Source organism: Musa acuminata, chromosome BXJ2-1 (genome assembly GCF_036884655.1).
Source record: "Musa acuminata AAA Group cultivar baxijiao chromosome BXJ2-1, Cavendish_Baxijiao_AAA, whole genome shotgun sequence".
Taxonomy (NCBI): domain Eukaryota; kingdom Viridiplantae; phylum Streptophyta; class Magnoliopsida; order Zingiberales; family Musaceae; genus Musa; species Musa acuminata.
Window position 1 is genome coordinate 5434634 of NC_088338.1, and position 23814 is coordinate 5458447.

A 23814-nucleotide genomic window follows, 5' to 3' on the forward strand; every position below is an offset into this window, starting at 1 on the left:
ATAGCAGAAAAAGGAAAAAGAAATTTATCGAAAAGGTTTTGACTTATAGGAATGATTTTATTCGTAACAAAAAAAATGAATTAGATAAAAACATCGAAATTCCATAGACGAAGATATAGAAATTCCACCAACCATATGACATTGTGTATCGCTGGGGGGTCCTTATTCGTAAATACAGCTCATGGCATCGGATAAAATCCTGGTCTCTTCTTCCACTCCATCCCATCTCACGCTCCTTATCGCGCGCGCATCGTCTTCCCTTGGCGCACGAACCCTTCTTCTATGCGACGCGACGTGATGCGATGACCGTAGCTACCTTGGCGTGAGCAGCAGCGCAGGGGACCCCTGCCCTGGGCTCCGCGGCATCGACTTCTCGCAACGTCGCCCGTCAAGATGGAAGCCGCCCGCACTGTCTGCAGCGTTATTGGTGGCGGTTTTTTCCTCCCTTTCCCTTTCCCTCCTCGGCGGAGGAGCGTCGGGCGCCGCCCCGGCCTCCTCCCCGTTTTCCGCACCTCATCTAAAGACGGGCCGGAGCTCGACAAGTGGGACCAAATGGAGCTCAAGTTTGGGCGCCTTCTCGGCGAGGACCCTAAGCTTACCCTAGCTAAGGTAAAAAATCGATCAACATATAGGTGGTGCCGTTCGTTCTTCAATCTTGCTTGGGCTAGCATAGAAAACGGTTAGGGACTCTTGTAGGGTAATACAGTACTTATTTGGTTTGTTTTCTTGGATGCTATAGGGAAAACCTTTTGCCTAGGAGCGAGTTATCACTTGTAAATCATGACTCATGATCAAAAGGAATTCAGAATATTGACTGAATAACGTTATTTGTAGTGTTTAGTAGTGAACCCATTGAAGAAATTTATGTGCGCAGGGAACAAAAAACAAGCAAATAGTATTTGGCTTTTGAAAGTGAAAGTGGGAAGAAATTGCGCATCATTGTTTTTGCATCTTGATATTTTTTTTAGTCATCTTTCCTTTCTGTTAGGTGATTATTTCTTTGTTCCATATTATTATTTCCTTTTCATTTATCTTTCCTAAACAAAGGTTTTATGTTTGAATGCTTGAGTGTTTCTTTATTTTATTGCAATTTTCCTTTTTCCTTTTTGCTTGAGATAAATGAAACTTGTGCACCTGTCTGCAGATAATGGCAAGAAAGTCAAACCCTGATGTCTCTTATCTTGAAGTTGAAAAATCATTTAGAAGAAATAAAGGTAAGCTAGATGATTACATGATCAATGTTCCAGAAGACATGAGAGTGAAGCAACCACCTTCTGTTTCATCAAAAAAGGAAGATACATCAAACAAGAAGAATGCCCAAAATGTTACAGTGGAAGGACAAGTAAATCTTTCCCGTCCAACCATGAATAGAGGAATAAGAGCTATGAGACCCCCTGAAAAACCCACATCAATTCAGTCACAGCCAAACCAAATCCTAGGAGATACTGAAGACAGAAGCACAGATCCCAACATTTCTTTGCGAAAGCCCTCTATCACTCAAGATGATGATATTGAAATGAATTCAAAGTTAAAATTTAAACCAAACCTAGTCTTGAAAATGAGAAAAAATACTAGTGAAAACATAAGTAATGTATCCCTTCTAAAGAAACCGGAAGTTGTTAAAGTACCCTTAGGTTCTGAACAAGAGAGTGTGTCTTCTGGGAATTCTTCTCAGTCAAGTCTCACTGAAATGAGGGCCCCAGATAAGGATGTGAAGATCTTACATGAGGGAAATATGTCAATGAATAATACAGACTTGGTCACAACAGCAGCAAACTTGGATGAACTTCAAGTAACCGGCTTGGATGCATCTTCAAGCTCCAGTATGCCACTGGAAAATGATGTTATTGAAGGACATTTAGATGACAAGGATGCTGACATTTCAGATTCATCCAATCTTGATGATGGTGTGGTTGCAGGTAATATGCTAGCTTGCCTACTCATGTGCTCTGTATTAAGTTATGAATATTTATATTGCATTCAACTTTTCAAGGATTGCAGCCACCTAATCAAAGTGCTGCTGAAGCTAATGTGGCTGAAGCTTCATCTACACGTTTGGACAATGACTCTGCCGATGCTATTTCTATGCAAGCTGCCCTGCTAGGAAAGCCTCAGAGGTGGTTCACTGACTTGAACTTTCTGTTGTCCATTTCAATCATGACAGGCTTCTGACATGCTTTTTGTGGTCTTATCATGGATAGTGTCTTGTATGCTGTTCTATCCAAATTGGTATCTCTGTCATGACAGTATCCCACTTGGTACTCTCATTGGCGTATGTAACTTTATTTGAATTTTATGAAACATTATTTCCTTGTGCCTTCATGCATGATTTTACATTTTTTTGGCTGGTGTCATATATGGACGTGCAACGGTCATCTATTTACAGTCATATAAGCTACAGATACACTTCTGAGTACTTGAATTTTTTGGATAAAGTTTTTTTTTGTTTTCTTTTGTCTTATTGCAAATCCATATATTTGTTAACTGTGAAGTTAACAATCTTTAGGCTGGACTCGCCCTTAAAAGAAATGTCCCGTCCATTTAGAGAGGAGAAGATTGCTTTGCAGCATGATGGCCATGTTTCCACTTCTGGAACTGAGCCTGTTATATCAGCAGATCAAGAGGTAAATTGTTGCACATTGATTTTTCTTCATTTTGACTAAAGCATCCTTGCATACTTTTGGTTAAGAAAAGATCACATTAATAAATGTGATCTGATGAAGCTACAATAGTTGATGGAAAGAAGTTTGATGTACAAACCCCTTTGAAACTTGTGTAAAAGAGTTGGCTTAGATTTTGGAGATAGGAAATTGCAGGAAATTGAAGAAAGTGACTGGAAAAGGGCAGGGCATCTGCTGCATACAGGAGAGAAAGCTGAAGTGGAACTGATTAGTTGTAGCAGCAGAGGTTTTGTTGTGAGTTTGCCTAGTCTTTGTGAATTCATATATCTTTAATTTGTTCCCAAAATACTTTTCTAATTTTTATCGTTTTTATTATCAGGTATCATTTGGGTCTTTGATAGGTTTCTTACCTTACCGAAATCTTGGTGCCAAATGGAAATTCTTAGCATTTGAGTCATGGTTAAGAAAAAAAGGGGTGGATCCCTCCTTATACAGGCAGAATCTGAGCATTCTAGGAAGCTATGATGCTAGAAGTAAGGATCTTGGACTGGAGTCTACATCAGGAAAAGAAAATCAGAACAGTGAAGTGTCACCAACAAAAGTGAAATTCGAAGATCTTTATGAGGCATATGACCAAGAAAAAAACAAATTTCTATCATCATTCATTGGTCAGGTTTGAAGAACATGCTTAATTCATCAGATTTTAGTCCATTTAAATCATTGTTGTAATTTTTTTATTGCAATGGCTTACATCTGAAATTGCAGAGACTTAAAGTTTCTGTGATTCTGGCTGATAAAAACTCCAGAAAGTTAATGTTCTCTGGGAGGCCAAAAGAAAAGGAAGAGGTGGTTGAGAAAAAGAGAAGTCTTATGGTATGTAGCAACGTGATAAATCAATTGCTACTTATTTGTAGTTTCTCTTTGGTTAAGAAGCATGGAGCAAATTTAGTTGTCTGGGAACCTGGATCAAAGCTTTCCAGATTCCAGCTCACAAACTAGTCCAAAACATTGTTTCTATTATCAGGGTTGTTCTTGTGCTTGCTAAACTCATGCTAGGAGAGAACCTATTCATAATTTTATAGGCCTGAAATGTGAGGCATATTGTGAACCAAAGGATTTAAAGAATGGATACCAGGTACCAACAACCAACTACCAGCACAGCATATCACAGTATAGGATGAGGGCAAAGGTGAAAAGAAATTATATATATATATATATATACATATATACATATATATATATATATATACATATATATATATATATATACATATATATATATATACATATATATATATATATATATATATATATACAGAAAAGGGTAAAGGAAGTGTGTTTATTGTTATCATTATTTGGGCAAAGGGATTGGGATCAGTCCAAAGGCAGGATCATTTTAGATTGTTATGAGATTTTTTTGAGATTGCAAAAAATCACTTACCAAGATGGTGTCTCATGGTTTTTCCTATAAATAATTCTTTTGGTCATTTATTTTGGTAACCTAGGTCTTTCTAAATATCCACAAGATGATAAGCTGTAATAAAGCTTTAGTTTTGTGAGTTCTCCTCTGCTCAAGTCACTGTTTTGGTTTCTCTTGCTTTCTAATACTTCGTTACTTAGGCCTAATTCCAAGTTCCCCTGGCAAATGTTGTTTTGGGCTTTTGATATATTCAGCCCAGCAAACTGTTCAACCTTTGTACATGTGGTCAGTGTCTTGATCTACTTGATAAAATTAAAATAAGAAGATAAACATTCTAGTTATTTTGTCATCATTACCTATGGTTTTACTTGGATATCATGAATTCATGGCTGTAAAGATGACAAATCTCAGTGATATATTATATATCACACACATACATGCATATATATTGTCTAATCCAGTAGGAATTATATATAAAGATTGGCTAAACTAACCAGCATTTTAGGTTCATCTCTAAATGTCAAGACATGATAAAACTCGACTTATTATGTTGAACATCATGAATTAATCCTTTTCTTTCTGCTTTTAAGAGTCAATGCCAATAGGATCCTTTGTTTACTATTTTTATGAAAGTGTTTGATGGTTTAGCTTTCTTTACCAGTAAGTAGGCTCCATGTTCTTATGTTTATAAATGGACTCTTGATATTCACTTCTGCTTTGTTTCGTGATTATTTGTCTCAGAAGACATTTGTTTTAATGCTTTGTCTTTTCTTGGTTGAACAGATCATGAATTATATTATACTAACTCCACTTGCTCATCTTCAAATTTGACTCGAGTTTGGAATTGATAATCTATTCTCTATGAGTCTTTGTGCAGGCTAGACTTAGTATTGGGGATGTTGTGAAATGCTCTATCAAGAAAATTACATACTTTGGCATATTTGTGGAGGTAATCATTGTTCATGATTCTTTTGTTTAAACATAGTCCAGTAGTTTCTGGTAGGACATGAGAAGCTGATTATTCCTGATTATTAATTAATAGGTTGAAGGAGTAACTGCACTTATTCACCAGTCAGAAGTTCCATGGGATGCAACTTTGGATCCAACATCGTACTTTAAAGTTGGGCAGGTATAAAATAAGTAATTTTGTGATTACTTTCCTTGGGAGGTTGTGGGAAAATCTTTTGATGATAAATGGTTGTTAACCCAGACTAGGAAGCCATTTGACTGTGCTCTTGATCACAGATTTTGACTTGGAATTAATTAAGCCTACCATGATAGTGCAAAATTCTAGAAGGTGGTGTTCATGCTTATTTAAGTAAAAAGTCTCCTACTATCGAATGAGCTAACCTAAGAAAACAACCATTTGTCAAACAATCCTTTGTCTAGATATAACATACATGTTACTTCAAAAACAATGTAGAAATTATATTCATCTGAAAAAGTGGATATTGGTGATTTTATTCAGCATTGAACTAAATATATGTAGGTTTGCATAAATACACAATAGTATATTAATTCAAGGATAGACAAGTCATGGTACATATCAGTGATTTAAAAAATATTACGCACCAAAAGGTGCCAAGGTCCTAAAATGCTGAGCCGCTAGGCAAGCGCCTAGGCTTATGCGCCCGTTCGAGCGAAATGAGGCATTCTAAAATATTAAAATATAAAAAATATATAATATAATTGATAAATACGATTATATAAATAAAAATATGACATTAAGTTGAAAAGATTTAAAGTACAAAGTCACATTATCCATCTTCTAATAATAAAAATGTTAAATGACTCAAAACAATAAAGCTTTACATCAAAGTCAATCATCATCATAATCAACATCATCATTCTTAACCATATTATCATCTTTCTTTTCCTCTTGTCCATCTTCATCAAAATATGTTTCCTCTTCAATAATAGCAGGAGATGAACTTGAGGCTTTTACACTCATTTTTGCTTTCGTCATTTGTTTTATATATGTTTGTAATTCTCCAACACTTGAGACTCTTATCACATCTCCCCATGCCAAGCCGTCCATCTGCAAATATAAGTTCATCTTCGGCATCTTACAAGTTCGCACCTATTTCCCTCACCAATCACTTATTTAAATCATCAATGTCTTGTAATGAGATTGGATCAATATCATTTCATAAATCATAACGAGCCTTCTATGCTTGATTATACTTTTTATATAAACTAGATCATGCAATTATTGTTGCTCTAACCAATTTTTTCTCTTTGTGTGAATCTGTCATGTCATATAATTTAAAAATATATTAATACATCTATCTAAAAAAAATAGATTAATTACAATAAAAATATTATGTGATCCTTACATGTTAAAAGACACTCCAATTTCATTTACAACATACGATATTACAAGTCAAACTAAGAATTTTAATAGTCAATTGCTGCAAGTTCGAGGTGAAATTTCTAAATATACTCTATTATTCAGTTGTAAAATTTACTTTATTATTAACAATAATATACTATATATGAAATTAATTATATAAATTTATAAATACCTGGGGATTTAATTGTTCTATATCGAATTATCATTGGAATTCCAAAAAGACCATTAACATTCTCTTATAAAGATAATTCATATATGATTTTATCTTACATCTCAAGGTTTGGAACCAATCTTGCAACGCATTTATATAACCCAATTACAACTTCTGCATCAAACTCAATGAACGTGTTCTTATAAAAGAATTCTGGATTCAAATAATATTTTGCTGCATGTAATGGACGATGAAGTTAACAATTTCATCTTTCGTTAATGATTGCAAATATGTTCTTATACTTTTCTTCATTTTCATCAAAAGACTTTTGAATTGTTTTCTTTACTCTATCCATAACCTCATAAATATATCATATTGCATGATTCTTTTCATTATCTGCCAACCAAAGGACATGAGCAAGAGAGTCCATTACCTTTAATGTATAAACTATAAGATTCAAAAAGGACGACATTAAGATGATATCACCAGCCCTTTTGCCTTTCGCTTCTTTTGCCCATTTACTTGTCACCCATTTCTCCAAGGTAAATATGTTTCTTACGTTATATTTTTTACAGTGCACGCTCTGTAATGTCAAAAAGGAAGTAGCAAATCGGGTGACACCATATGTCACAAATTCCTTTTATCTGTGAATTCTCTCATCATATTTAAAGCCCCAATATAATTATAGAGAAATCCAACGACAAAGATTGTCCTTTCTAAAGTCTTCTTGATGTTAGAGATCTTTTTAATATCTTCTAACATTAAATCAATGCAATGTGTCGTACATGAAATTTAATATATGTGTTGTCTTTTTGCTCCAAGTAATTTACCTAAGACAAAGGATAATAATTTGATAAGACTTAGGAGTCACATAGGTTTTCCATTCAAATTGGAGACATGGTAATTAAAAATTAAAAAATTCAAAAGATAAATTTTATTGGCTAACATATAGTTATTTCCATTGTCGATTATAACTTGGACGATATATTGTTCATCAATTTCTTCCACAAACTTGTTAAGTAACTCATATTTTTTCTCCAAATTTCATAAAAGATTATGCATTTATTGACTTCACAAACATGATTCCTAAAGAACAGTTGACCATAAAATTAATTATACTCCTATGTCTTCTGTCGATTTAAGCATCTGATACAATAGAATAACCATGCTTTACTCATGATTCTTTGTGGCCCTTTAATAAGTCATTTGTATAATCCAATTCTTTTTTCAGTAATGGAACTAGTAACTCATAATAACTTGGAGGTTTTAATCCGCCATCATATCTTCCAATAGCTTTAATCATCTGTTTAAAATTATCCAAACAACAAATACTGAGGGGAAGGCCAGTCTGATAGAAGAAGCGAGCAATGTGTTATATCGCTTTTCCCCTTATTTCCTTATCACAAGCTTCACTTATATTTGTTTGTCTTAATTTTGCTCTTGCTTGACCTTGTTGTTACTATGATCCTTGATACATATATAAGTCCATCGGTTTCTTTTTACCCTTCTTAACAATTATAACTTCTTTTCCTTTCCTATCATATACTATTTTCCCACTAGCATTGACACTTTCTGAATAATCTTTTTCTTCATCATCTCTAATATGTTGAGCATTATCCTCGGATAAATTCCTAGAAGATTTATTTCGTTGCATCTTTTTTCAGTCAGATAAGCCAACAACTCTTCTTTTACATTAGGTGGACACTTCTTGCATACTGATACATTCTTGAAGTTCCTTACTTGATGCTGCTTTGCATGAAAAATATCACCTCTAGTAGTTTTATCATAGAAGATACAAGTAATTGTATTAGGATCTTTGGGATCCTTTAGATAATTGTATTTCCAAGTAGGATCCTTTCTTGAATTTTATGATGAATCTTCTGAATTGCTTTGTACATTTGCTATTAATCTTGAAACCCTAATAACAGTTCTAAATAAATAGAGATTAGTAATGCTAAAATCTAAATATGGACTATTATATGGTAATAATAGTTAACAATCTACTGTTAACAATATTTAATCCATTATTAATAGTAGTTAGAGGGAAAAAAAAGTCACCGACGATGGAAAGTGGGGAAGGAGAGGGTGGCGATGATGGAAGAACTTTTGGACAACAACGGTGGCGATGGAGGAAGCTGCAAACGACAACAATGGCGGCGGAGGAAGTTGCGGACGATAGCAGCAGCGATGGAGAAAGCTTCGGATGATGATGTTGTGGGTGGAAGAAGCTTTAGATGTGTTCGTTGGTGGCAGAGGAAGCTGCGGTCCTCTCTCTCAATGGTGGAAGGAGCTGCACATGGAAGCAGCGACGGTGGAGGGAATTGCGCATGAAAGCTAGACCTTCGGAGCCGTCCATCAATGACAGAGGAAGTGAGGTGACTTAGCATATAAGTTGTTGCTCTGGTTTAGAAAAGCAACTTTTGTGTGCCCTTTTAGTGGGAAGCACTATGTGATTTGAGCTTGGATCACAACAAACTACACAATTTACACGTCTGTCAACCTTAATGAAGAAAAGCAGAACTCCACAAAATGTAGTAGTTTCCATAGGTATCATAAAGATGTCTTAAATAGATGTTTAAAGAACAGATGCAGCAAATGAAGATTTGGGCATGCACCTGCCAATCTGATAAGTAGCCTTGGTGCGATAATATGTGTCTGCCATGGATTGAACAAGCATTTGATGAAGCTTTGTTTTCTAGTCTCCCTAGTGGATAAATCATGGGGATATTAAATGATAGATCAGTACCCTGATTTTAGAAGAGGATATGATCTTTTTGTATACATTTGCTATGTTTCATCAATTAATAAAACAAGAATTTTTGCGCTTGCTTCAGACATGGATGACCATATCAAATTCATACTAGTAGGTGTGTATGGTATGCACCGGTACTTGTTGACTGATACTTTCTGGAGATGTTTCCAAAGCCTATTCTTACTATAACTAAAGCATGTGTCATGTTTTGCTAGCAGTCTTTCCTTTTTAATTCTTGATACCATGTTGCATTCTCCATTTTCTTTGAAGCTCTCGAAGTTCATGAGCTTATTTTCTTGTTTCAGATTGTCGAGGCAAAAGTTCATCAACTGGATTATACTCTTGAACGGATCATGTTATCATTGAAAGATATAATGGTATTCTAACATACTATTTATCGTGAGTTTCATGGAGTAAGATAAGTCTGAACATAATGCTTCGACCTGTGGTCATGAATTTACTTTCAGCCAGACCCATTAATAGAGGCCTTGGAGTCTGTTGTTGGAGATCATGCATCTTTGGGTGGAAGACTGGAAGCGACACAATCTGATGCTGAGGTGTTAACCTTTTTCAACTTAATTACTCGTTCTATGTTTTAAATATTTCATTTTTGTATAAATGCACTTACAGCATTAGTAATTTAACTTTAAATAGTTGAATTTAAAGTTGTATTGACCAATAATGAATTTTCTTTTGTTTAAAGGATTAAAAATGAAGACAAATAACTGAAGTGATGATAGTAAAGCAAAATTGTGGGCTACATGAATCCCACTTTAAATAGTTGATCTTAGAAGCTTTGTTGCTACCATTCATGTTCAATACTTTTAGTGCATGTAAGTTAGGAAATAGGAAACCTTTCTGTTGATAAACTTCTCTTTTCTGAGAACATGTCTACAAAATTATACAAGTCCTTGGAACCTTAGGCCAATGACAAAATATATCCTTTCTGGATCCTAAATCAAGATTTGTAGCTTTTTTTCCTTCTGTTTATCAGTGACCTTAATGTGCAAAAAGACCCCCTAGCTGTCAGATCCTTGTTTTAAAATACCCCTAATGTAATAGGTGATATGGCTAGTAGCTTATGGTCCAAACTGCATATGATGTGGTGCAGGTCCCGTTTCGACATGTTTGATTTTTTCTTTTAGCTGTTTTTCGGGTCACGTGGTTACCGGTTCAAACAAGTTTGGTATAGACACCACTGCCAGTTTTTTAAACCTTGAATTTGATCATTGTGATACTTTTGTACCAATTATGAGAATACAATAATAATGACTAAGCATTATGGACTTTTCCACCTTTGTGATCCTAGTTCAGTACTCTCTTTGTTTTCGAGTCTCCAATTATATTATCATATTGTTCATCAGTTGTTTCAACTCTAGGTACATCATGACATCATGTTGTGATATATCTTACCAGTATCCCTGAGATGCCTTGAATGATCCAAAAGCAATTCTAGATAATAGTAAATGATTATAGATATTGTGAAGAAAGGTATTTTGTTACAGTGGCACCAACTTAGCTTTACAGATCAAGGCCTCACAGTATTCTGACAAAGTGTTTAAACTTTTCCTATCAGTGGGCTGATGTGGACTCACTCATCCAAGAGCTGCAGAAAATTGATGGAATTAGTGGTGTTTCTAAAGGTCGTTTCTTTATAAGCCCAGGTTTAGCTCCAACATTTCAGGTTAATGAGCACAGTTGTTTTTCCTGTATTCATTAAGATGCTTTTCGTTTTCATGTTATAACTAATTGGTAACTTGTATTCCATATATGCTGCACTTTTCAAGTAAAAATTGCTCAATTTGGTGTTCAAAATTTTCTATATTCAGGTGTATATGGCTTCTATGTTTGACAACAAGTACAAGTTGCTTGCTCGTTATGAGAACATGGTCCAAGAGGTATGACTTTTTCTGAGTGGATATAACTGTTTCGATAAAGCACAAATTACTAAAATGCCCAGATGTTCTCACTTTAACAGTTGATAACTTTAAATTGGAAATTTCACTCTCTTAACAAAGACCAATTTTCCCCTTCCAATGCCAAATCTCTTAGCTGTGACTAATTAAGGAAATTTGGAAAATAAATTTGATTTCTTCATCTGCTTCAGCTAAAAAGAATCATCTTAAACTTCTCCAGGAAGCGTGAAAATCATTTTTTGATCTGTTAGTGTTTCAAAGAGTCATATCAAGTTGCCTGTCTAGTTGATGACATTGTCTAGTCTCTTTCTCTGTACAACTTCCAAGAATCAAATAATGCCTCCTAAAAGACAGATCCTGGCTGCCACATGTGTGGTTGTCAACATCGAAGATCTGTGGCATTAGGGCGATGCTATTCATCTCTCTGGAATATTATGGTACAATAAGGTGTTGGCAAGCACAAGCTAAAAATTGGAACAGCCTTGTGTCAACATGAGTGGCAATGTTCAGCAAGTGCCATCTAGTACCAATCAATAAGACAATCCTTTGTTATAAGTCTGCAACTCATACTTACCAAAAAAAAAAAAAGTCTGCAACTCACAGCTACCTTTTAACTATCTGAGTATGGATCCCTTTTTCTTGCCATCTCACCTGGTACTCAGGCTCCAGTAATTTACGTCTAAAAGTGTTATTTATTTGTTGGTTTGTTTCATAATTTATCTGTTGAGCTCACAGCCTATATTAAAAATATTTAGCATCCTAAGAAGACTTAAGTTTGATGTCTCAAAGCCTTGGACTTGTTTTGTTTTCCCTTGTCTTGTGAGATGGCAATAGACAAGGCTATTGGAACTCACAGCTTCTTATTGTTTCTGAGTTATGGAATCTTGTGCCTTGTGTGTGCACAACATGCATCTTTTGTAGGGACAAAAAATGTTTCACTATGAAGATTATCCTTTTTTTGGTTGACTATCATTTAGGCTTCTCGATGTAGACTGTTTCTTAGACATTCTTGGTTCTCTCGAGTGTCCCAGAAATAATGGCAACTGCTCTTAGTTGTCTTCTGCTCTCATAGACGAGGGCAAACTTAATTATTGTGGAGTACACAATCAATTCAACTTTTTTAGCAGGTAGTAAGTACTAGCTGGCTTATTGAATGAAGGCAGTCATATTAGATTTGGAGACAATGGACATACCTTACGAAGTTTCTTGATCCATGCTGTTGAAATAGTCGGATGTGTGAACATAATTTCTCAATTGCCAATGTTCCCACCCATTCATTCGTTTGTTCCACGGAACAGACATCTCTTCATCGTCGGTGTAACAAGCTTTCCATATGTTTCATTTAGTTCTTGCAGATGATTTTTCCTTGCTCTCCTTGTGCAGGTTGTGGTGGAATCATCCTTGGACAAGGAACAGATGAAAGCTGCGATATTAACATGTATTAATAGGGTTTAGTCGGAGTTTGGCGAGCAATAGCTCTCGTGGTAAAAATCTACATCCGACATGCATTTCAAATGTCGCAAGTGCTGCATTGTTATAGGTCTTGGTAGATAGTCAACCTAGAGATTAATTCTTTAACACAGATGAGAGTAAATGTTGTTTCTGTAAGTTTCCTCCCAATAACATTTCGACTGACCCTTCTTATTTTGAGATATAGAATATGTTGTACATCCAAATTACATATGGAAATTTTGCAAACGAATATTTGAAAAGAAAAAGGCATAAATAAAAATCCTACAGGTTCGGTGTACGGAAGCCCTGCAGCCACTGGCATCTATACACTTTATATAGTATATATATATAGCATCACACGAAACCTTCGGAAAAAGTCATGTGCTGTGAATAATATTAATCTTAAAATCAGAATGTCACCGTTAATCCAAAAGCATTACCATCCTCTTCTCAGCATTCACAAAGACACAGTTGCGCTCTACTTGTAGTACCAGACAACAAATAAGAAAAGCACAAATGATAGAGCGCAATGATGACACACATCAGGGCCGACAAAACACCAATCATCTCGTTCAGACTTGTTCTTCCTATCTATCTTGGACGAATTAGAGAATCTGGCTGGGCAGGGATTCGTTGCTGAAAATATCATAGATTCGTTGCTGAAAATATCATGACCTAACATGTAGCAGACCATGCCATGCGACTTCCATCATAAAGCATCAAAATTAATTCGTGTTGCAAATTGGCTGACTTTGCTGCTGTCACGTGGTTCCGCAGCTCTAAGTACTGACACCTATAAGAATCACAAGACAACAAATATATCAGAAGACAGACAGCTATCTATCTCATTCCGTTTGTTCTACTCCCTTCAATCAAACCATATCTCTGGTTGTTAATCCAGAAAAGCTAATCAACGATGCATTTTATGCTCCACAAAACAAAATGACAAACACCTAGAAACATCACATTGCGAAACAATGCAATAAATTGCATTCTCATACTGAGCTGATGATGACCGTTTTTACCCAGCACTCTCCTCCTAAACCATTTCTTTAAGTATGTCATATGTGAGCCTCGGAACATGACAGAAAAGCATTTTCCGTGAAAAGAGAAATAGCATCCTTTTGTAGTCAAATAGCATCACCTACAGTCAATTTGCTTCAGCAAGAAGCACAATATTTGCAATCTTATGATACCATTGAATTATTACAACTAAGACAAGAAAGTTTTTTTTTTTTCCCCAACAAATTATAAGCCTTCGAAAACAAAAATGTCACAATATTAATTATTCTACTCTCTTTTGGCTGCATTTGTGCAGTCGTCCTCTCTAACAAGTAGATAGACAAACAAGATGATGCATGAACAACTAGTACTAGCTATCTTTTTTTTCTTTTGATAATCTATTAGCTTCCAAATTAATATAAGATGGAAAGATAGATGGTAACATCTTGAACATTTCTGGTGAGCATAGGCACCTCAAACAAAGAGCACATTTCTTTCTGAAACAATACTATGTACAAAAATGAAGAAAATAAAATCAAGACAGTAAATCTAATCACACAATAATCAAAACCCTTGCTCAGCTAAATAACATTATGTAGAAATTGAACTAAACAAAAGCATAGTTCAAGAGAAAAACAGATAGTATTTCTGAAATTTGTATATGTAATAAATAGTTTGCCACAATGTACATAACATACAAGTCTGACACCAATTCAGACTGGTATGATGCCTCAGACATCAAGATGTGTGCCAACCTGGATCCCCATTATAATTGGAGGAAACAATAAAGCGCGGTAGCATGTTGTATGGTCCATTATCAATGCTTTTTTGGACAAGTAAATCCCATTCAGGATGACACGTCCAATATTTTAAACCACGGTCTGCCATTAAAAAAAAAGGCCATAATGCACTACTATTTGGGTCAACTAAATGGATCACTACCTTTAGCTATTTGATGGACAAAGATGACAGTTGATCCATTAATTAAAGAAGATGAAAGCTGGCTTCAGTCTTAATAAAAAATCTCTAGATAAATTGTTCTCATCTACCATCAAAATTGAATGAACCTTATTAAGATCAAGAGACACAGAAGATATATAATTAAGTTTTACAAATTACAGGGAAATTCCAATATAACTTGGTATTCATATGATCCAAAATTTAAATCTGCCTCCCAAAAGGGTTAGATACAGATACTGAATGAAAGAAAGCAAAAGAAGCTCAAAGAATTCTCTGCTGCATATTGTCAAATTTCAATATGCTTCTGAAAAATAAAGGCATAAGATCAATGTTTTATCTGCCAGGTCAGAAACTAAAATGTTGTACAGAGACCACAATTATGTTTCTAATACATTGTCCAAAGGTTTAAGAAAAAGGAACTAGTAACCCTACCAGACCCTAATCAGATTGGCAATTGATACGGTGCCAGACTGCTTGGACTGAACCATAAATAATAATAACACATCAAATGTCTATTAGAACTTTAAGTGTAGCCATGATAAACCAGTGTCCTTGACCTAACTCAGACCTTAGCATACCCAATATACCAGACGATACACCAAGGTACTCAAAACCATGTGCTGTCCTCCCTGATTCAGATAGCCAATAACAATTTTAACCCAGGAAAAGGTGAATGTTTAAAAATTAAATAGAAGTATCCGTGAAAATAATTCGAGTTTGATTCTGAAAGCCTCAAATATGACAAGCTAATCAAAACAAATTTCCAATTACAAAGTTCTAAGACAGTATAGACAACATTTCAAACAGATACTGGACTAAACTGGGATGGATACCTTTGGACGATCCATGAAGCTTCCAAAATAGCCTACCCCAAAGGATGATGAGGAATAGGCAGCTACAACCTCGACTGCTTTCAAAGAAGATAAATTTTCTGCAATCTGCAGAAAAAAAAATCATGGATCTTGCCATATAATGTGATAAAGAAAAACAATATAATTGGATACACACCTTCACAGTATCAGCCTGCAGTAGCAACACACCACCACCTGTATCATGGGATTTTTGACTGCTACTGTGGATAAGAGAACGAAGGATTTTCATACAGGCAGATACAGGACCTGACTGTGACCTAAACATAGGACAGACACCGATACTGTGAGCATTAAAATACAATGACCATTTTAAACAATTACTTAAATGCATATATAACACCTACAAATATAACCATAATAAGTTATGAGATTTATGGTACCCCAGTCTGTTGGATGATTAATGACACTCAGTTAACCACCTCAGATAGGTGATACATCTCAGTCGACTTATGAGATTGAATCTCACTTGAATCCTCCACAGATCTCAAAGAAACTTTAAGGGTGACTTGAATTTTCCACTTTATTCAAACTAATAACTGAAATGCATATAGCATCTACAAATAATCAAATATAACCATAATAAGCAATAAGAATTATATTTACTCGAGTCTGTTGGCTGCTTAATGACACTGCCAGTTAGCCACCTCAAATGGGCAACAGAACTCACTCGACTTATGAGGGCGAATTTCACTTGCATGCATACTCCAGAGATCTCACTTCAATTTTTAAAGGTGACTTGGATTTTCTACTTAAGATTTTACTGAAGAGGAGGACAGGTGAAATAAGGAAATTAAAATCTATAGGCCTTAAATCCAAACATTTATAAGAGAGTTATCACCTATCTGTTTAAGAGAAAAATGCATACTCATACTTAAACTAGATCCAGTCATGTGCGGTCCAAAGAGAGACCTCACAGAAACAAAACCACAAACTGTTCATATCACTGACTCCTTTTTCCTGTGTTACAGGAGTATAGATATAGGTAATAGTTCACCTAAACAGCCATAAGGGTACCCCTCTAAAGTCACGATCCAAATGCATCAATGCATGTACATCCTATAGGAAAGCTTTAATACATGTGTGGAGAATACACAAGTATATCATATAGGAAACCTAGCAGAAGATCAAAACGCTGACATGTTCACCAGTGAAAGCATTATAAACATGTTCATCAATGAAGCACATTAAACTTGATAAATTTCTGATCATTGAAAATGAAATTTTGTAATGATGACAAAAAGATACTGCCAATTAAAAACGAACTTACACATTAGACATATATATCTAATCTTAATATGACATAACAAATGGCATTAAGTCATAGAACATACAATGATGATGACACACAACATTCACGTGCTGCAAACCCTTTAATCAAACACTCTCCAACACCAGTTGCACAGCATCCAACAACAAATGGAGAGCCAAAGGGATCTTTCACTGAAGCCCAGCATCCTGAACCATACATTGCTGCCAATCCAACCCGCCCATCAACCTAAAAGCCCGTCTAATATTTTAACATGTGTGGGATCAACTAGAAGCAAAAAGAGTATATTATAGTCATGCATTACAACAGACACAATTCCAGTCCAAGCAGATTATTTAGTAATATAAGCTAAAATATAAAAAAAAAAAAAAATTGTTACTAGCTTTTAATCAGAATCAAGCACTTAAAAGATTATGGCTATGGAAATCAAAGGCATGAGTGGGTTGGATTTAGCATATAACACAATCTTCCAGCATAGCATCTTCTTATGTGCAATAAAAAGAAACTATTATCAGGAACATACTAATTTTATGCAATTTAGTAATAATCACATCTGGTAAGCATCAATGTTACAATCGTTTTACTCCATCGCTTTCAACTGTCAAGCAGAAATCATTAGCCTTCCACTATGCAAATAACTGTATTAACACTGACACCATATTAATATGTTAAAGACAAAGTAATCATCACAAACTGAAAAAAGGATAATAGGCACTAAAATCGAGAGAATAACTTGCCTAAACTGTAATATGTTCTAGTAGCCATAGTAAGGGTAGCATTCCATGTTCCAAATATAAAGTAAGCAGCCATTTAAAGTCCTAGTCCACAACACATAAGAACATTATAGGTAGATATAAAAAGCTTGGCCGTAACTGATACAAATAGGTCACAGGGCAAACTTGCATTGTTAATCATAATTGCCAGAACGAATATATTTAAATGGATAAATCCATAGTATCCATCATTCTATCATGGAATTAAAGATTATAGAAAATGGACCACCATTAGGTGTGGTTTACAGTTGGTTGATTTGCACCAGAGAGTTAACTTCTACATGAAAAGACCAATGGAATAGGTATCATGTCATAAAGGAAGTCAAATGAATGAGTATAAAAAAAAAGAAAGAACAGGATTAACATTGAAAAGAAGAAGAATTTCTGTAAGAAAAATTAACTTTGAGAAGAAAGCTGCCATAGGATCATGTTATACACCAACCTGATTAACATTCAGGTTCAGAATCAAATTTTCAGATAAAGTTGCTGACAGAGTTTAGATCCAGAAACTACTGTCAAGTTAGAGAGCTTGCATCCGATTTTACATCCAGAACTCTTATAGATCCCACCTGTTAGAAAGTACAGGTGAAATGTGTGTTGTGTCTATTTAGTTGTATCAACCAAATCCATCTTTCTTTTCATCCTTAGATAAAAATATTCATTGTTCTTGTAGAAAAAGAGGATGTAAAACAAACCTTTTTTTTAATTCATTTATGGGATTGAATGCATCATTCAATAAATTTTTTGATCTAATCCGCAGGACTCAAGAAAAGGCAGATTGAACATAAAACACCAGATCCAGCTTGGTTATTGACTGAGTAAATAGATATGTCATTTCTTGATATATCTCTTATTCAAAATTGTTGTGTGATGTGCATCCCCTATGTCCTATCATGAAATAGATAAAATATATAAAAGAAGTAAACTTTTGTTCAAGATCAAAATCTTGTTGGAACAGTTCATAAGAGACAGAGAACTTAAAAATAAATTATTAAACCACAATCACTACCTTTAATGCAATGCCACCACTAGATGCCCCTGATGCTACATGTCCATTGCTGTCAATACATACAGCCCCCACTGTATCCATAACAAAATCCTCTTTGTCATTGTTCTTCATAAATGAATGACCATCCAATTCCTTATTTTGCCCAACTATTGAAGATTGTGATTCATCCACTGTTCATAAGGTAAATTCAACTTGGTGTTAGTTCTGCTATAGTTTTATGTAACCAAATATGCACAGAAAAGAAACAATCAAACAACCGGCACAAACCATGACTATCTAGAGTAAAAGGAATACACTTATAAGGACATAATTATTCATGTCTGTGTCTAAACAAGAATAGGCAAAGTGGTAGGATGATAACAAATAGATCTAGTAATTGTGGATTGTTTCCTATTGGTTTACTTTAAGATGGTGCAGAACATATAATTTCATCCCACTTCCCCTAGCTTGGGGAATGTTGACATGTTGTTCCTTGGTTGGACAAACCTAAACTACAACATTTTCTAACTAACATCTTGGACTGAAGATAAATCTCATTCTCACCAATATATGCCTCAGCTAGAACTCCAGAACAAACTTTTACTGATGGCATAGTTTAGCAATCAAATGAAAAAAGTCCTATCAAAAAATTTATTGTGCCTTCTCAAATTTGAATTGTGCTCTAAAGCTAACCATCATGGGAAATAACTGCTATTTCTATATAAGTCTTATATTATACCTTTATCAATCCTCTAACGATATTAAATTAATATCTTAAAAAGCTAATAAGAATATATTAATACCTAGCATTACCAGGTGGTATGATTGCCAACCATGTAAGATTCAAGTTGCAATAGAACACTTAAAGTTCTCGTGGAGCTAAGTGCAAGGCAAGGCACATGCTCATTAAAGCAAAGCAAAGTCTGATTACAATTAATGCTAATAAGATTTAGAAATAAAATGAAATTACAAAACAGTATTCAACTACTATTCACTAGTGACTAACTAAAATGTTAATTTTGGCCTATTAGTTAATAAAAAAGGGTTAATATTCTTAATTTAATTCTAAAATGATAACAAGAGACAAGCAATTTAGCCACAAACAACAAGAAGCTGTAATATCCCTACTGTTCAGGGTCAGCTATATTCAACCACAAACAATAAATTATAAATTTAACTAATGAAACAATGACAGAGTACTTAGTTACAATAGCTTATTTATAGAAAGATGTTCAAGAAGTCAGAATTAAGTACCAAAAGTTGGTGTTGCTTATATATATAAAATAAGGGTGTCATATGGTATCTTACTTCTCTACACTGTCCAACACAAATAGTGTAGAATCTATACATGGTACACCCAAATGGTTAATGAAAAACACAAATATAAAAGATTTCTTATTCTTCAACCAAATCTTTTTTTTTTAATGCAAAGGGCCAGCGGTGAAGGTCCAGAAACCTGTGGTGATCTATCAGTCCATACTAGCTAAGCTTACTAGGATCTTCAACTAAGTCAAATTGACTAACAAATGTGTTACAAGAACATTTAGTAGGAAAGAAACTTGAAGATATATAACATTTTACTAGCCTGTACAATATTGTAAAAGTCAAATGTCATCTAACTTATATACTATGCAGCTAATATTTTGAAATTGTTAGGTATGCAGCTAGTAAGATTTCAAAAACCACCTTCTGTGTCTGTAGGCAATGATGCAGTCCTACATGCTAAGGTAGGCACTTCCAGAGAGCATTCACTCTTTTTCTTGGCATCGGCAAGCATTGCTTTGTACTTCATCCACTGTGACTTTGCCTTTTCTGTCACCAGCCACTGTTCAGAATCAACAAGGAACTAGCAGGTAAGCCCAACAGAAAAAAATGCAACAACACTTCAATCAAGAAATAAGTTAAACACAACAAAATTTTGCCATTAACAGAATGGAAAAAAATGGAAAGACAAATAGAAGAAGAAGATATTACAGAATCTTCTTCTAAAATACTTGTAGGTATGGTTAAGCCCTTTGACTTTCCCCATTCACGTGCTCCTTCACCAACCAAGAACCTGGAGAACAAAAAGAAAAAAAAAGAAGATGATAGCACTTCAAGTACAGTAGAGAGATAGAAAGAAAATTAAACTTAATAAAAAGCAAAAAATATATTTCATCACAGATAAAGTAGTGGTATAGAACAATGTCATATATCATGCGGTCCAACCACAGCTGAGCACCAACAATTTTGCATAAAAATCTGAACATTTGTTGACTCAGGTGTAGCTGTTTTAGGAAAACTCAAAATCAAGATCCAAATAGGTCCGGTAAAATTGTAAAGCCATCTAACTCCATGGATCAGTTTAAAAACAGATGGAATGGACACAAGATATGAATCCACCAATGCAACACAATCTGTCTTTTCCATTGCAAGTTGAACAAATAAAATTCATATCGAATGAGCAATCACGGTTTTTGTCAACACTTAAAGATGACCATAGTTTGACATCAATGTGTGCTGGATTCTTTCTCAACAAATTCTAGTTATGTATAAGAAATAGCATGACTAAATAACATGTTTTAAAGAAAAATAAAAAATGCACAGTTGCATGTAAATAAGGACTTAGTGATTGTTAATTAAAGATGTTAACAGTTTAAGAAAGATAGAAAAAACCGGTTCTGTTTCTATTGCAGACTGTCTATTCAGTATAAAATCCTAGATTCACACAGAAAAGTGTCGAATATTCAACTGAAAAAAAGGATCAACCTTAGAAAGGTCAAGTCCTTGTATACTCTAATTTAAACAAAAACTCAACTGTCCAAATTTATATGTTTTCCAGGTAACACAACAATAGACAGATCAATAAGTTCAAATTTCTGCAGAGGCCATAACTACATAATATACACTATTAACACTAATCCTGGCACAAAAGCTTCATATTTGTTTGTGAAATTAAGTTGTTAGATTTGTTTGGTTAGAAAATCATGAAATAAACAGGCACTTCCAAAACATTAAGGATGACCATGAAATACAAAATCTACTGAGAAATATGCATTTCATTTTTGTCAAAAGAAGTCACATGTTACATTGGAGGTATTCGACCAAGCAAGGACGACCCAGTTGTCTGTTCTTTAGCCAAGCAAGTGGCAATTTGAATGGCATTTCGTACACCTGGTCTATGAGAATAAAAGGTTCAGTACCTCATAGTTATGTTGCACAACAAAATCTGAAATTTATGTCCCATAAATATGATGTAAATACCAATAACCTATATTTGGTGTCTGGCTACAGATGAGTATCCATTAGAAATACCTCTTACAGCTCCAACTGCTCCAAATGCTCCAGAACCATCCATGATACTTGCATCACATTCTACATGACCTTTCTCTGTCAAATTTGAACCCCGGCCTGCATTTGTGGTCGGATCATCCTATGGAAATATATACACATTATATTTATATAACAAGCATGCAAGTATCTCATCCCTCCAGTGTAGGAGCAAAATAACCTGGAGTCTTTATTACTGGTCTGCATCTCATCTATTCCAAGAAATGGACTAGAAATGTCCAGTAAGAAGCATCAATATTTCATAGCACAAGATACATGCAAAAGATATCAACAGAACCCACAAGCGCTATTCCTAAAATATCATTAGTTTCATTTTATCTCATATCATCACTCTATCCCCCGTCTTTGACTTTACAAATATATTTGGCCTTAAACTGAATACTCCTAATACAATAACATTAGGATAGTTGTTTGTTGTCCAATCTTTGCCCACAACATGGGCCAAAGATGCTTATAAAATATTTCTTCATATCGAACAAAAAGGTCCAAGAACCAGAAAAACAAAAAAACATATTAATTTCATTAACTTCATGAAAACTTGATCACCATGCACTACCCAAAAAGTATGTTACAGAAATGATGCAGGTGATGTGCCAATCTTGTAGATCGCTTAATATTCAATCAAGAAGCAAACAGTCCAAACTCTTCCTCTCTATATTCTTATTTGTCGTAGCATGACTAAAAATTTCCAGGTTGTCTATTTTTCTATCTTCTTCTCACACTAACATGATGAACACTTTCCGAGGACCCAGATTATGTACCTTTTGCACTCGTAATTGTTAATGCTATCCCATAATTCCATATCTAGTGACTCTAACCCAAATAATTTTACTAGCACCTCTAGCAATAACAGATATTATTATAATTTTCCTTTAAACAAAGATAGCAAATACATTGTTTAGCTGCCATGAGATATGAGAAAATGCTTGTTGGCAGCAGGCATATTCTATGTAACAAGATAATTCATATTGATCCTTTGGCTAAAACCTGGCTTAAATAAACCCATTACTAGAAAGCCAAAAAATGAAAACAAGAAAGTGATTACAGACCTCCAACACTTGAATAGCAGCTGAAACAGCATCTAAACATCCACCATCACCCTAGAAACAATAGAAAACATCAGCTAATACAATGAATAATTAGTGCACAACACATTACCAAGTGCTTCACCACAATACAAGAAGCATTACATACCAAGAAATAACTTCAGAGGTAGATAATTATTACCTAGCACAAAATGAGAATAAAAGAAATACTAGTTTCGTGATCACCTAATAATCCATCACCAGAGTATATATTCGATCATTGGAGTATAATCATGTAACACAGAAAGGCTGTGAAACCCTAGTGAAGACATACACAACCTATGTCCAAATGAATGGGATACCAAAACAAAACAGAACATACACCTACAATCCAATAGTCCTGTAAAAGGATCTGATGGACCAAAGAGAGAGATTTGAACAGCTTCAGGACCATAATGAAAAGTCTAATGTGGCGTTAGAGTTTTCTTTCAATATTGTCTTCTAGATAAAAACGGAAGGCCCAATTTGTTAGTGACAATAACATGTATAGCGCTAGTCGTTGCTTCAATCGATCAGCTATCACCACCTTCCTCAAGGATCATCGATCGACACCATCGCGAAGCAAATCCCGGAACCAAGAACTTAGAAGTGAAAAAGACAAAAACCCCAGGAAAAGAGAACAAACTCCGTGGGACCGGTCGAAGACTACCTTGCGAAGAACGGCGGCGGCGGCATGGCAGGCGCGCTTCATGGCTCCCCTGTAGGCCTTCTCGTTGGCTGGTGAGTGGAAGCCAGCGCCCACATGGACCGCCACGAAGAACCGATTAGGGTTTCCTTCGCCCTCGCCCGCCATTTTTCGTCGCTCGCCCCTGCGGAGGAAGGAGAGAATAGAATCTTATGTTCGTGGACAAGAGGGGGAAAGTACTCCCCAT

The 23814-nt window shown here is 35.0% G+C and overlaps 2 protein-coding genes across 7 annotated transcripts; one reads left to right on the forward strand and one right to left on the reverse strand.

Annotated features, from left to right (window-relative positions):
- Positions 1–162: 162 nt before the first annotated feature.
- Positions 163–12863, forward strand: LOC103983107 (uncharacterized). 2 transcript variants are annotated; one of them, XM_009400277.3, is made up of 14 exons: positions 163–609; positions 1145–1919; positions 1994–2117; positions 2507–2624; positions 2817–2915; positions 3001–3294; positions 3387–3494; positions 4919–4990; positions 5084–5170; positions 9603–9674; positions 9765–9854; positions 10874–10981; positions 11127–11195; positions 12597–12863. In XM_009400277.3, the coding sequence occupies exons 1-14, from the start codon at positions 394–396 to the stop codon at positions 12666–12668; spliced, it is 2304 nt and encodes a 767-aa protein (XP_009398552.1). In that variant the 5' UTR covers positions 163–393; the 3' UTR covers positions 12669–12863. The 2 variants fall into 2 exon arrangements, with proteins under 2 accessions (XP_009398552.1, XP_064948696.1); XM_065092624.1 differs by having other exon boundaries at positions 187–609; positions 10874–10961.
- Positions 12864–13031: 168 nt separating this feature from the next.
- Positions 13032–23783, reverse strand: LOC103983093 (putative threonine aspartase). Of its 5 annotated transcripts, none has more exons than XM_009400258.3 (11): positions 23592–23783; positions 22907–22957; positions 21822–21939; positions 21596–21680; positions 20502–20583; positions 20214–20352; positions 18549–18718; positions 16831–16994; positions 15636–15756; positions 15461–15565; positions 13032–13458 (listed from the first exon to the last, which is right to left on the reverse strand). In XM_009400258.3, the coding sequence occupies exons 1-11, from the start codon at positions 23733–23735 to the stop codon at positions 13375–13377; spliced, it is 1263 nt and encodes a 420-aa protein (XP_009398533.1). In that variant the 5' UTR covers positions 23736–23783; the 3' UTR covers positions 13032–13374. The 5 variants fall into 5 exon arrangements, with proteins under 5 accessions (XP_009398533.1, XP_064948698.1, XP_009398542.1 ...); XM_065092626.1 differs by having other exon boundaries at positions 21589–21685; XM_009400267.3 differs by having other exon boundaries at positions 21822–21917; positions 23592–23730.
- Between the last annotated feature and the right edge of the window lie 31 nt (positions 23784–23814).